The 13314-nt window shown below is 43.2% G+C and overlaps 1 protein-coding gene across 10 annotated transcripts in view; it reads left to right on the top strand.

Moving 5' to 3' along the window:
* LOC126236438 (epsin-2) overlaps positions 1–13314 on the top strand; it is a 162464-nt gene that overhangs the window by 98901 nt on the left and 50249 nt on the right. For 7 of the 10 annotated variants that reach the window (XM_049945744.1, XM_049945747.1, XM_049945741.1 and 4 more), the window contains 3 exons: positions 1070–1208; positions 2147–2179; positions 5214–5331. In XM_049945744.1, coding sequence (XP_049801701.1) covers positions 1070–1208; positions 2147–2179; positions 5214–5331 — 290 coding nt within the window. The remainder of the gene's footprint in view (positions 1–1069; positions 1209–2146; positions 2180–5213; positions 5332–13314) is intronic. The other 3 variants (XM_049945749.1, XM_049945748.1, XM_049945750.1) reach the window with 1 other exon arrangement.

Genomic DNA, 13314 nt, shown 5'->3' on the forward strand with positions numbered 1-13314 from the left:
TAATTTTCTCCAGTGAATTTTCCTTTTGGTACACTTTATATTGTGTTTATTTTCTATGAGAGTAATATGCTTATCATAGTTCAGGAACAGACATACTGTGAGTTAGCATATTTATCTCTCATCACAACATGTTTTAAAAAAAGTTATTTACTCACTCTGTACGGTCCTTGAAAGGAAATCTTTCAGATTCAAAGAAAAAATACTTTGTCTCTCAAATTTTACAGGTTTCTTGTTTACCCATAAATGCAAGACGCAACATCTTCTCTATGCCAGAAGAACTGTTGACTTACAAAGTGTCAAATTCATTACCCTTGCCAGAGTATTTTGGGGGACTGTCTGCATCCACAGGTGTTGATGCATTTAAAAAGTGACCTTCAATTTTTGATATATAAATCTGCAACCGAGTAAGTCATTTGGTATTACCATGAGGCAACCTAACAAAACACATTTGGGGAACTTCAGCATCTTTTGTTTCTTGACTTCCCTTCACTTTTGTTCCTTTGCCACAGCTTCTCAATATTTGCATTGTTTGTCATTTCCCCCTCCAATGTTCATATTTTCTCCTTTACAAGCTTTAATTTTTAATTGGTTCTTTCCTCGAATTTGCTCTCCGGCATTTGCAACTTCTCTGTCTTAAGAAAAGGTCATTAGCATTTTGTTGTTAATTTCCCTCATCGCCGGTCTCCATGGTCTTCTTGGCTTACTGTCATTAATGAATTATCTACTTCAATCCTCAGTAGTGTAATTTTCTTAGTGTAATTTTCTCAGAGTAATTCTTTTTTATGCCTTCTGCTGTATGAAGGGATTCAGTTACAAAAACTGGAATCATGTCCCCTCATGCAGCTGTGTTTCTATTGTTTTATAGGAATAAGTCATGCAGCTATGATCAGTATCCAGCTATCAGAACAAAAATTTTAAATGTTATCTTCTACTCTCAAACTGACATTACTGTGTGTGTGTGTGTGTGTGTGTGTGTGTGTGTGTGTGTCATATTGATTTTGCAGCAACTTCATACTTTGTTCTTATGTTTGAGTATTTAAATATTAGTCAACTCATTTATCCACTTTAGGCACCAACAACCTGCTCAGCAGTCTCACATGCTGGATCTGCTGGATGTGAACCTGGGTGCTCCAGCTGCACCTGTTGATCCTTGGGGATTTCCTCAGGCACCTGTCAGTCAGTCCTCGCCAGTCCCCACACGGCCTCAGGTATGTTTGAATTTTAAGAGGAATTTTCCTTTTTCTCTTTAAAATATTTCAGTTTAGTTTTTGAAATGTTGTCACTGCACAAAAATGTCTGTCATCATCATATTATATATTACACAAGCCATTTTTAACAAACAAAGTAGAACACTTAATACATTCTCTGTATCATCGAGTTGTGTTGAAGTGGGCATAAATAGATTACTGATGAGACATTAGTACCATAAATATTTAAATATTACTTGGTTAGAGGCACAATCTCTCTCTCTCTCTCTCTCTCTCTCTCTCTCTCTCATTGTTTAAGGTACCATGAGACATTTGATTTTTCTCGTGTATTAAAAAATAATGTTTGAAGCTGCTAGTTGGAATTTCTTTGCAGAGCAGTTTCACAAAATCATTTTTGAAAATGTATTAGCCCTCATTTCAGTGACAGTTTCTTAAAATCCTGCAATCAGGTTTCAGTGATTTTAGAAATTGCTCAATAAACTGTTTCGCACAATGGTGACATAAGATACTCGTGGAAGACAGCAGTGGACATTCAAGTGCATGAAACCATTTTTGCAAAGATGGAGTTGTTTAAAAGATTTGAGGAAGGTCCTGCTCCAGTAATTACTTTTCTGACAGCCGTTATGTGGACTTTCATGTTTTACTAAACATAGTCAACAGATTTTCTCAGTCAGTCACTATGAACAGTGAGTGTAGTGAAAGATTGTTCTGTTCTGTGGTAACTAGTTTATAATGAGATTTGCATATTTTTAATTTATATCTTGCTTCTCATATAATTTGGCTGCAGATTCTCAATAATTCAATGCTTAGTGAATCAGAAATACCAATAATAAAAGTTTGAATTTAGTTTTAATAAATTTTTGTTCAGTTTTTGTTTGGAACAGACATTATTTTAATATTGTTTTATCTTTGGTTTTCTCTTTTGTTATATTGAGCAGACATTGGACATCTTTCATTATAGTTGGGAATCGGTAAGAATGTAGTACTCTTCTCCCATCAATGAGTAACAACTGAGTGTTCTAACAGTTTGTAAGCTGCTGTGTTTCAGTACTAGCTAACAGCAACCAATTTGTATCTCTCATGTACAAAGGGCGTTCAAAAAGTTTTGCACAGTAATCTCTAACTTTTTTTTAATTTTTTGCAGGAGGAGAATGAAATTTTTTGTGAACATACTTGGAACATTTAGCTATACATTGAGCCTACTCAATGCAGCCTCCATCAGCTGTGATGCATGTGGCCCAACAGTCTTTCCATGATGTAAATGCACTTTGGTAAAATCCCAAGGATTGACTTTTACACCATCGCTTGACACAGGAAATAAGGTCTTTCTCACTATCAAATGTTTTACCGTGCAGGTGGGCCTTCAGATGACCAGAGGTAAAAATCAGATGGGCCAAGTCTGGACTGTAGGGAGGATGAGGAACAATTTTCCAACCCATTTTCCTGATTTTCTCTTGCTTGTAAGGGCTGTATGGGGTTTGGCATTGTCATGGTGTAGTCTGATGAGCTGACTCTGAAGCTGTGGTCTGTGGGTCTTGATGGCACGTCACAGCTTTTCCAATGGCAAACGAATCATTTCAGCAAGCTGTCGTGTCATCACACATCTGTCATTTTGGATGATTTGATGTATGGTCTCCTTACCCACATCGCTCACTACCGTCAATGGTCTACCACTTTGTGGATTGTCCAGTGGAGTGAAATCACCTTCTTTAAACCTCTGCAGCCACCGCTGGATACTGCTGCGATCCAATGTGTCCTCCCCATAAACGGGAAGCAACTTCCTGTGAATCGATGTGGCAGAGTCATCGCCGGTCATGAAGAGGAACTCCATCACTGACTGTTGTCGCAACCTGACATCTACTTCACGGTCCATTATGGCTCACCTATAAATAAAAGAAAATACTTTTATATACCAACTTATAGCTAAATGTTTCATGTATGTTCACAAAAAATTTCATTTCCCTCCTGCAAAAAATAAAAAAATTAGAAATGACTGTGCAAAACTTTTTCAGTGTCTTTTGTAAGATTACTTAGTTTCACAAGATTGGCTTCTATTTCAGCAGTTGCACATAACCTCAAATTATGTTAAAATATCTTTAATATGGTTAACTCTTAGTTTTGTCTTCTGATTTTTTTTTTGTCCTGTTTGCCCTGCTGTTTGTGAAATATACAAGTTTCCAAGAAGTGAGAGTATAAATTTAAAGGGCAGGTATTGGATTGTTAGATGTTTACACAAGCAGTCCTTCACGTTGATTATAAAGTAAATTTGCTATAGAAGCCACAAGAAATTAAATTTGAGCTATCTGGTTGCAGTAGTGCATTTTTAGTAACCTGTCTGTCTTCCCTCCATGATCTGAGTATGAGATTCTCATTAACTGCTAATGAATTTATAGATGATTGTATAGTGAATAGTCTGTCCAATAAATTTTATTTCGTTGTCTTTTATCATGGTCCTTTCCATAGATACCAGTGATGCTCTGTTGATTTTGTGTAGAAAGTTGAAGCCCTTATTGTAACTGCTACAGCTTCCTTTTTTTGTCTGACACCTGTTGTTGCTTAGAACAGCCACTTTTTGAAAGATAGGAACCGTGTGTACTGTACAGTACAAATGCACCCTTTCTTGAGACAGAGTATCAGAAGATATGGATACAGCAGCAGGATCTAATGAACTACTGCATTTTTATTTTATTTGTTACTCTGACAGAAGAAAAAGGACATGTAATGTTTGACATACAATATTAATATTATATTCATAAATTACCCACACACACACATCCTGTAATTACTCAAATCATTTTGCAACTGGAAGCAATCAGAGTAACAAGAAAATATACTTATTCATTCCAGCAAATCTGGCCAAACTGTTGTTGAAAGTACAGTAAATTTGCATTAAAGACAAAAATCTGCATAATTATACGTTCTGTGACAATATGTGTAATGACACATTTGAAGTTGTATTTCCAGTAAATTAATTAATCAATATATAAACAAAAAGAAAACTTGGCCTTGATGGTGAAGTATGTTTTGTCAAGTAGTAAGTCAACAGTAGATACTTACAGCCAGTTACATGGCATCCTAAAGTGTGTACACTGTATGGAGTTCCACATGCTTGTTTCTGAAAACTGGTGCACTAATGTTAACAGTTTCATGTGATAGTTTCAACTAATTTATTTCTGGCTGCAAACTAAAATGATTTTGTTGAGACAAATGCACAAAACCATAGCTGTTGATCATATAAGTAGTTCTCCAGTATTTATCTTTTCCTCTCTATTAGAAGTTATTACTATGTGACTAAGGTAAATTACAAATTATTTTTACAATGCCTTCTACTGACGAGATTTCCAGTTATTTACTGCAATTTGCAATCACAATTTAAAACTTTTATAAAACTGATTGTTCTTAATGGTTATATTTAATGATTATACTTAATACTTCATCCAATGATACCTTAATTGTGTGTGCATCTCACATATATAAAAGGCACCCCCACTCCCCCCCCCCCTCCCTTCCACATGCCCCCCCCCCTCTCTCTCTCTCTCTCTCTCTCTCTCTCTCTCTCTCTCTTTCTTTCTCTGTCTCCACCCCCCCTGGTCTCTCCCTAGGCGCCACCCCCTGCGTCCCCTCTGTAGGCGCCCCCGCGTCCCCTGTCTAGGTGCCTCCTCTCCTCTCCTCTCCTCATCCCATCCTCCCACCTCTCAGCCTCTCTCCATCCCCCCTCTCCCCCTCTTTCCACCCGTCTCTTTCACCGGTCTCTTCCTCCGTCTCTGTCCCCCTGTCTCTGCTCCTTCACCCCCCTCTCCACCGCTCACTCCAACCCTCCCCCACCCGGCCCCACTTCGCCACATCTTTGTCCGCGTGCATGCACGTGTGCACACCTTTTCAGATCTGTGCCACCTAACGTATCCTGAGATGCGTGCACACGCACCCTCATACACACACATTGTTGATTTGCTTTTTATTCTTCAGTATGTCTTTAAGTATGCTTTGTTTTTTGAAATATTTCAGAATGATCCATGGAGTAGTCCAGCATCACACCAAAGCGTTTCGGCAGCTGCGTCTCCTTCTCCTTCACCAGCTGTTGACCCATGGACGCCAGTGACAGCAGATACAGTAAATAAACCATGTTAGTAGCACTCATTATGCATAAAGTATATAGTATAATAAAAGTTTCCTTGCAGTATTCAGAAAAACTACTCTAGCTTCCCCTTTTTTTACAATACGTGTTAAAATAATTGAATAAAGTAGTCTAGAGTGTGATTTTTAAGTCGATACTGCTTTGTTCTTTCCTGGAATAGCAGAAAAAAATGTCAGTTATTATCTTGCCTTGAGCCTGTTGATTTTTCTTTTCAGGATTTTTGCTCCATTAAGTTAAGTTAATCAGAAATTTTTTGGACAGTTAAATCGCTTTCATTGGAGAGCAGAGTGATTGTACATCAGCGTACAACAATTAGTAGCCAGCTAGAGTGATAAATAAATAATATTTGACAATGTTCGCTTCCTTGAAATGCTAGGAAAGTAGGATCATCTTGCTTAGTGACATGACTCATGGGAACAGCGATAATGAATGTTAAAGGTATGACAGATGAGCTAGTGTGCTTGCTATAATCTTCAGTACCACATGCTGTTTTCTTCCATGCAGTTCTGCCAGCTGAGGATAGAAGTCAGTAGTAGTGACAAAATGAATTAATTGATTTCGCGGAAAATAAACTACTATCAATAAAAACGCTACTCTGGCCATGTTGAACATCTTTCGTCATTATGTAGGAACCAAAAGCCATAAACATGCACTCCATAAGGCTACCCTTCCAATGAAAGAGCTGCCATGCATGCATTGCTTACAGTTGTTCATTCTCAGTTAGTCATATTTTAATGGATTAGCTTTTATATCTTGATGTGAGAATAATCCTTGAATCATCAGGGGGCCAGCCAAGCAGTTTAAATAACAATCAGACTCCTTCCTAAAATACTGGAAATGAATTTCAGTGTGTTTGTGCTCGGTTCATACAGTTTCTCAAGACTGATTATCAAGTATGGTTGTTCATGCTTTGTGAAAGTGTACTTCTCGCTGATTACAATACGTAGTTTTTTAATACAATTGCTTCCTCAGGGGTTGAGCATCCCTTTGTAGGGTACAGGCTGTGAGTCCGGGTTCCTGAGCTGGGCACTGGTAAGCGTCATGAGTCCTCTGTCACTATAACCTCTGGATATGCTTCAGTGACTATTATAAGTTATGGCAGTGGGATGTTGTTGTTGTTGTTGTTGTTGTTGTTGTCGTCTTCAGTCCTGAGACTGATTTGATGCAGCTCTCCATGCTACTCTATCCTGTGCAAGCTTCATCATCTCCCAGTACCTACTGCAGCCTACATCCTTCTGGATCTGCTTAGTGTATTCATCTCTTGGTCTCCCTCTACGATTTTTACCCTCCACGCTGCCCTCCAATACTAAATTGGTGATCCTTTGATGCCTCAGAACATGTCCTACCAACCAATCTCTTCTTCTAGTCAAGTTGTGCCACAAACTTCTATTCTCCCCAATCCTATTCAACACTTCCTCATTAGTTATGTGATCTACCCATCTAATCTTCAGTATTCTTCTGTAGCACCACATTTCGAAAGCTTCTATTCTCTACTTGTCCAAACTATTTATCGTCCATGTTTCACATCTATACATGGCTACACTCCATACAAATACTTTCAGAAACGACTCCCTGACACTTAAATCTATACTCGATGTTAACAAATTTCTCTTCTTCAGAAACGCTTTCCTTGCCATAGCCAGTCTACCTTTTATATCCTCTCTACTTCGGCCATCATCAGTTATTTTGCTCCCGAAATAGCAAAACTCCTTTACTACTATAAGTGTCTCATTTCCTAATCTAATTCCCTCAGCATCACCCGACTTAATTCGACTACATTCCATTATTCTTGTTTTGCTTTTGTTGATGTTCATCTTATATCCCCCTTTCAAGACACTATCCATTTCGTTCAACTGCTCTTCCAAGTCCCTTGCTGACTCTGACAGAATTACAATGTCATCGGTGAACCTCAACATTTTTATTTCTTCTCCATGGATTTTAATACCTACTCCGAATTTTTCTTTTGTTTCCTTTACTGCTTGCTCAATATACAGATTGAACAACATCGGGGAGAGGCTACAACCCTGTCTCACTCCCTTCCCAACCACTGCTTCCCTTTGGTGTCCCTCGACTCTTATAACTGCCATCTGGTTTCTGTACAAATTGTAAATAGCTTATCGCTCCCTGTATTTTACCCCTGCCACCTTCAGAATTTGAAAGAGAGTATTCCAGTCAACATTGTCAAAAGCTTTCTCTAAGTCTACAAACGCTAGGAATGTAGGTTTGCCTTTCCTTAATCTAGCTTCTAAGATAAGTCGTAGGGTCAGTATTGCCTCACGTGTTCCAATATTTCTACGGAATCCAAACTGATCTTCCCCGAGGTCGGCTTCTACTAGTTTTCCCATTCATCTGTAAAAAATTTGTGTTAGTATTTTGTAGCTGTGACTTATTAAACTGATAGTTCGGTAATTTTCACATCTGTCAACACCCGTTTTCTTTGGGATTGGAATTATTATATTCTTCTTGAAGTCTGAGGGTATTTTGCCTGTCTCATACATCTTACTCACCAGATGGTAGAGTTTTGTCAGGACTGGCTCTCCCAAGGCTGTCAGTTCTAATGGAATGTTGTCTACTCCTGGGGCCTTGTTTCGACTCAGGTCTTTCAGTGCTCTGTCAAACTCTTCACGCCCCCCCAGGGGGTCCACAACTCTTTTGTGGATATGTGCGTAGCGAGCACAGGACCCCGAACTAATGTGGCCCTCCTTCCTTTCCGGGCTGCATACCTTCCTTTTTCCGCATCCTTCCCTATCCCCCATCTTTGCCCCCCCCCCCCCCCTCCCCTCACCTCTGGCTCTTTCCTTCCTTTTCTCCCCCTCTGAGAGTATGGTTTGTGCCTACGTCCGGAGACGGACGCTCGTATATGTAACGTATTCTTCGCCTTCTCTGCTTGTATGTCTTCATCCTTCCTTTGTCCTCTCTTTTCCTTACCTCTTCTCTTTACCCTTTTCTCCGCTGCGGCATTTGAGACCTCTCTTCTTTCCTTTCCCTTTCTTTGTTTTTCCCTTTCCCTTTCTCTTTCTTCCTCCCTGTGCATGTCTGAGGGCCGACCCACGCATTTTCGTGCGTAGCCGGTGATGGGGTAACGCGTAATTCCCCGCCCCGGGTAGACAGGTAGGACACGTACGTACCCCCTGGTAATGGCCAGGCCCAGGGAGGGGTGATTACCCGAGCTGATACCTTCCGAAAGTGCCGATTGGTCCCTCCGTCCGTTTGTCGGGAGGTGTGACCTGAGGTGTGAACAATCACCTAAGGCGGGAGTGCCCTCAGAGAGGACCCCCACAAGGGAGGAGCGCGCCGTCAGAGATGCCGGTAATCATGGGGGATACTGCCGCAATGGTTTCCTCATCTTCTACTATGTCTGCTCACAAGCGTAAGTTCAATGAGTCTCAGCCACAGTCAGTTCTTACATTGTTGCCACAGTTCCTTGTTGTTTCTCGGTCTGACGAAGGTCACAACTTCTCCACGGTCAACCCTTTCATTATTCAGAAAGCTGTCGACGCAGTTGCAGGTCCTGTAAAGTCTTGTTCCAGATTACGGAATGGCACCTTGTTGTTAGAAACAGACAGTGCCCTCCAGGCACAAAAATTGCTGCGTACTTCACTGCTACACACCTTCCCTGTCCGGGTTGAAGCGCACCGCACTTTAAATTCCTCACGTGGAGTCGTTTATACACGCTCCCTCGACGGGTAGTCTGACGAAGAAATTCAGCACTACCTGTCTGACCAGGGCGTAATGGCTGTTCATAGAGTTATGAAAAGGGTTGATGCGAACATCATTCCAACTCGCACTCTCTTCTTGACGTTTGACAAAGTTCAACTCCCATCGAAAATCAAAGCAGGCTATGAGATAATTTCCGTTCGCCCTTACGTCCCAAACCCTACGCGTTGCTATCGGTGTCAGCGGTTCAATCACACCAGCCATCCTGTTCCAATCCGGCCAAATGTTTTATGTGTGGCGAGGATGCCCATGAGGGTGCTTGTCCACCTCCATCCCCTCGTTGCATCAACTGTATGGGTGACCACACTGCTTCCTCTCGAGATTGCCCCATTTTTAAAGACGAAAAGCTCATCCAGGAAATCAGAGTGAAGGGAAAGGTGTCTAACTTTGCTGCTCGAAAATTATTCGCCAGTCGACAGCCCACCGTGCCTCAGACAGGAACATACAGCACTGTCCTTGCTTCTCCTCGGCCAACAAAGGAGGCGGCCACGCAGACTTGCGACCTCACCTTTAGTGCCACGGTCGTCAGATCGGCCAGCGCAAAGATCACCCGTTCAACCTCACCACTTTCGCCTGCCCACTCTATGGCTCACCCTTCATCGGGTTCTGCTAAATCTCGAGCCCAAAAGTCAGACACCAGGACTTCGAAAAAAGAGCATACTCGTGAAGATTTTTTACGTACCCCAACTTCACAACCATCGGTTCCTCCTTCATCTAAACCTCATGTTTCCAAGAAGGCTAATAAGAAACCCAGTTCATCTCCTTCTCTGCCAAGGCGTGTCTCATCTACAGCACCACCTGGCGGTAACCGGCCTCAGCCGTCTTCTGTGTCGCTGAGGCGCACTGCTCACGTCCGATCAACTGGCCGATCGCTGGTGGCAGGAGCTGCTCCTGAACAACCTATGGCTCAGGATCTTCTGCCTTCGGCTGAATGCCATTCCATGCTGTCGGTCGCAAGCTCTGAGCAGTCGTTGAGTTGACGGCAACCTTGGTCACATTCCTCCATTTTCTGTTCACCCTATGTCCATTATCCACTGGAATATCCGCGGCATTCAAGCCAATCGGGATGAATTGTTGATCCTCTTACGATCCTACTCGCCGGTCATCTTCTGTCTTCAGGAAACAAAGCTGCGTTCCCATGACTGGTTTGTTCTCCCCCATTTTCAGTCCGTCTGATTTGATCTCCCCTCTGTTGAAGGCACTCCAGCCCATGGAGGACTCATGATTCTTCTCCATGATACTCTCCATTATCACCCAATCCCCTTAAACACTTCCTTCTAAGCTGTCGCTGTCCGTCTTTCCCTTTCTGGATATAACTTTTCTCTTTGTACTGTATACATTCCATCATCCATACCAATGGCACGAGCTGATCTCCTTCATCTTCTTGGTCAGCTTCCACCCCCCTATTTGCTGGTTGGGGACTTCAATGCCCACCACCCGCTTTGGGGATCTCCACATCCTTGTCCACATGGCTCACTATTGCTAGAAGTCTTCCACCAAGCGGATCTAGTTTGCCTCAACACTGGGGTCCCTACATTTTTGTCTTCGTCCACGACAAATTTGTCTCATTTGGACCTTTCGTTCAGTACTGTTCTGCTAGCTCGGCGCTTCGAATGGTTCGCCCTTGATGATACACACTCGAGTGACCATTTTCCATATGTCCTTCGATCGCAGCCACAACTGCCATATATGCGCCCGCGACACTGGAAGTTTGCCCAAGCCGAATGGACACTTTTTTCGTCTCTAGCGACATTCAATGACCGTCACTTGCCTAGTGTAGACCATGGGGTCACACATATTACAGACGTTATTCTTACAGCTGCGGAACGTTCAATACCACGCACCTCCGAATTGCCCCGGCGCCCCCCAGTTCCTTGGTGGAATGAGGCATGCCGTGACGCAATACGTGAGCGGCGACGTGCTCTTCGCGTTTTCCGCCACCATCCTACTTTGGCCAACTGTATCCGCTATAAGCAGTTCCGTGCGCGATGCCGTCGCATCATCCGCGATAGCAAGAACGTAAGCTTTAAATTCTTTATTAGCTCATTTAACACCTTCACTCCCTCCTCGGAAGTTTGGAGTCGGATTCGACGGTTATCAGACGCGCCTAGTTTCTCCCCGGTCTCTGGGCTCACTGTCGCACGTGATACATTAGTGGACCCTGTCGCAATTTCTAACTCATTGGGTCAACACTTTGCTGAGATTTCGAGCTCTTCAAATTACCCGCCAGCGTTTCTCCCGAAGAAACGTGCAGCGGAAGTGCAACCTCTTGCTTTCTTCTCTCAAAATTGCGAAAGCTATAATACTGTTATCTCCATGCGAGAACTCCAACATGCGCTCTCTTCTTCTCGCTCCTCCGGCCCAGGACCGGATGGTATCCACATCCAAATGTTGCTGCATTTATCAACCCATAGTCTGCGTTACCTCCTTCGCCTTTATGATCGAATTTGGACCGACAGTACTTTTCCCAGACAATGGCGGGAAGCTATCGTCGTTCCTGTTCCGAAACCTGGAAAGGACAAACATCTCCCCTCTAGCTGTTGCCCCATTTCTCTCACAAGTAGTGTATGTAAGGTTTTTAAGCGTATGGTGAATTGCCGTTTAGCTTGGTGGCTGGAGTCCCGCAGTCTTTTAACACCTGCCCAATGCAGTTTCCGAAAGCATCGTTCTGCAGTTGACCATCTTGTTGCTCTCTCCACTTATATCATGAACAATTTTCTCCGGAAACGCCAAACAGTAGCAATATTTTTTGATCTGGAGAGAGCATACGATACCTGTTGGAGGACAGGCATCCTCCGCACACTGTTCTCTTGGGGCTTTCGAGGTCGGCTGCCCCTTTTTCTTCACGAATTTATGGCAGAGCGCACATTTAGAGTGCGGGTGAACACTACTCTCTCCCGTACTTTCTCCCAAGAAAACGGGGTACCCCAGGGCTCCGTGCTAAGTGTTGTACTGTTTGCCATTGCCATAAATCCAATTATGGATTTCCTTCCTGATGTCTCGGGCTCCCTCTTTGTGGATGATTTTGCGATCTACTACAGCTCTCAATGGACCAGTCTTCTTGAACGACGTCTTCAAGGATGTCTCGATCGCCTCCACTCTTGGAGCATCGAAACCGGCTTCCGTTTTTCTCCCAGTAAGACCGTTTGTGTTAATTTTTGGCGACGTAAGGAGTTTCCTCCACCCTCCTTACATCTAGGACCTGTCAACCTTCCGTTTTCAGATTTCGCTAAATTCTTGGGTCTTATGTTTGACAGGAAACTGTGCTGGTCCTCACAAGTTTCCTATCTTTCGGCTTGCTGTCTGCGATCCATCAACACCCTCCGTGTCCTGAATGGTACCTCCTGGGGAGCGGACCGAGTGGTCTTTCTCCGCCTCTATCGCACCTTAGTGCGCTCGAAATTTATTTACACTGATGGCTCGAAAACATCGTTACGTGTAGGGAGTGCTTATATTGTTGGCGACACCCCAAATCGATTTCGGCTTCCCGACTAGTGTTCGGTGCATACTGCGGAGCTTTACGCTGTTCTCCAGGCTGTCCAATATATCCGGCGCCATCAGTGGATACAGTCTGTTATCTGTTCAGATTCTCTCAGCTCTCCCATCAGTATCCAAGCTCTCTACCCTGTCCACCCTCTGGTCCACTTGTCCCCCACCTGGGGGGCGTCTCGGTGGCGTTCCTCTGGTTCCCAGGACACGTTGTTATCTGTGGAAATGAGGCGGCCGATATAGCGGCCAAGGCTGCAGTCTCTCTTCTTCGCTGATCTACGGAGTGTTTTATGTCGTTGTGTTGTTCTTTAATAGTACGCACGTTGGTCGACACTTCCCCATAATAAACTGCGGGACGTGAAAGCTCTTCCCTGTGCTTGGACCTCTTCCTCCCGAACGCTTCGACGGGAGGAGGTAATGTTAACTAGACTCCGGATAGGGCACTGTCTTTCTAGCCATCGACATCTTTTAAGTGGCGATCCTCCCCCACTCTGTCCCCACTGCTCTCAGCTGTGGACGGTAAGACACCTTTTAATTGATTGCCCCTATTTTACTCCGTTATGCGCCCTTCTACAGCTGTCGCCTGATATATTGTCCATTTTAGCAGATGACACGAGCTCGGCCGATCGCATTCTCTGAGTTTATTAGTGCCAGTGAGATGACGTCAGTCATTTGAAGCTTTTTTTGGGGACAACCAACCCATTTCTGTAGTTTATTTTTAAGCTTTCCTTCTGCTTTTAGTTTCTCCAATTTTTTGAGTTTCAT

This window comes from Schistocerca nitens, chromosome 2 (assembly GCF_023898315.1).
Source record: "Schistocerca nitens isolate TAMUIC-IGC-003100 chromosome 2, iqSchNite1.1, whole genome shotgun sequence".
Taxonomy (NCBI): domain Eukaryota; kingdom Metazoa; phylum Arthropoda; class Insecta; order Orthoptera; family Acrididae; genus Schistocerca; species Schistocerca nitens.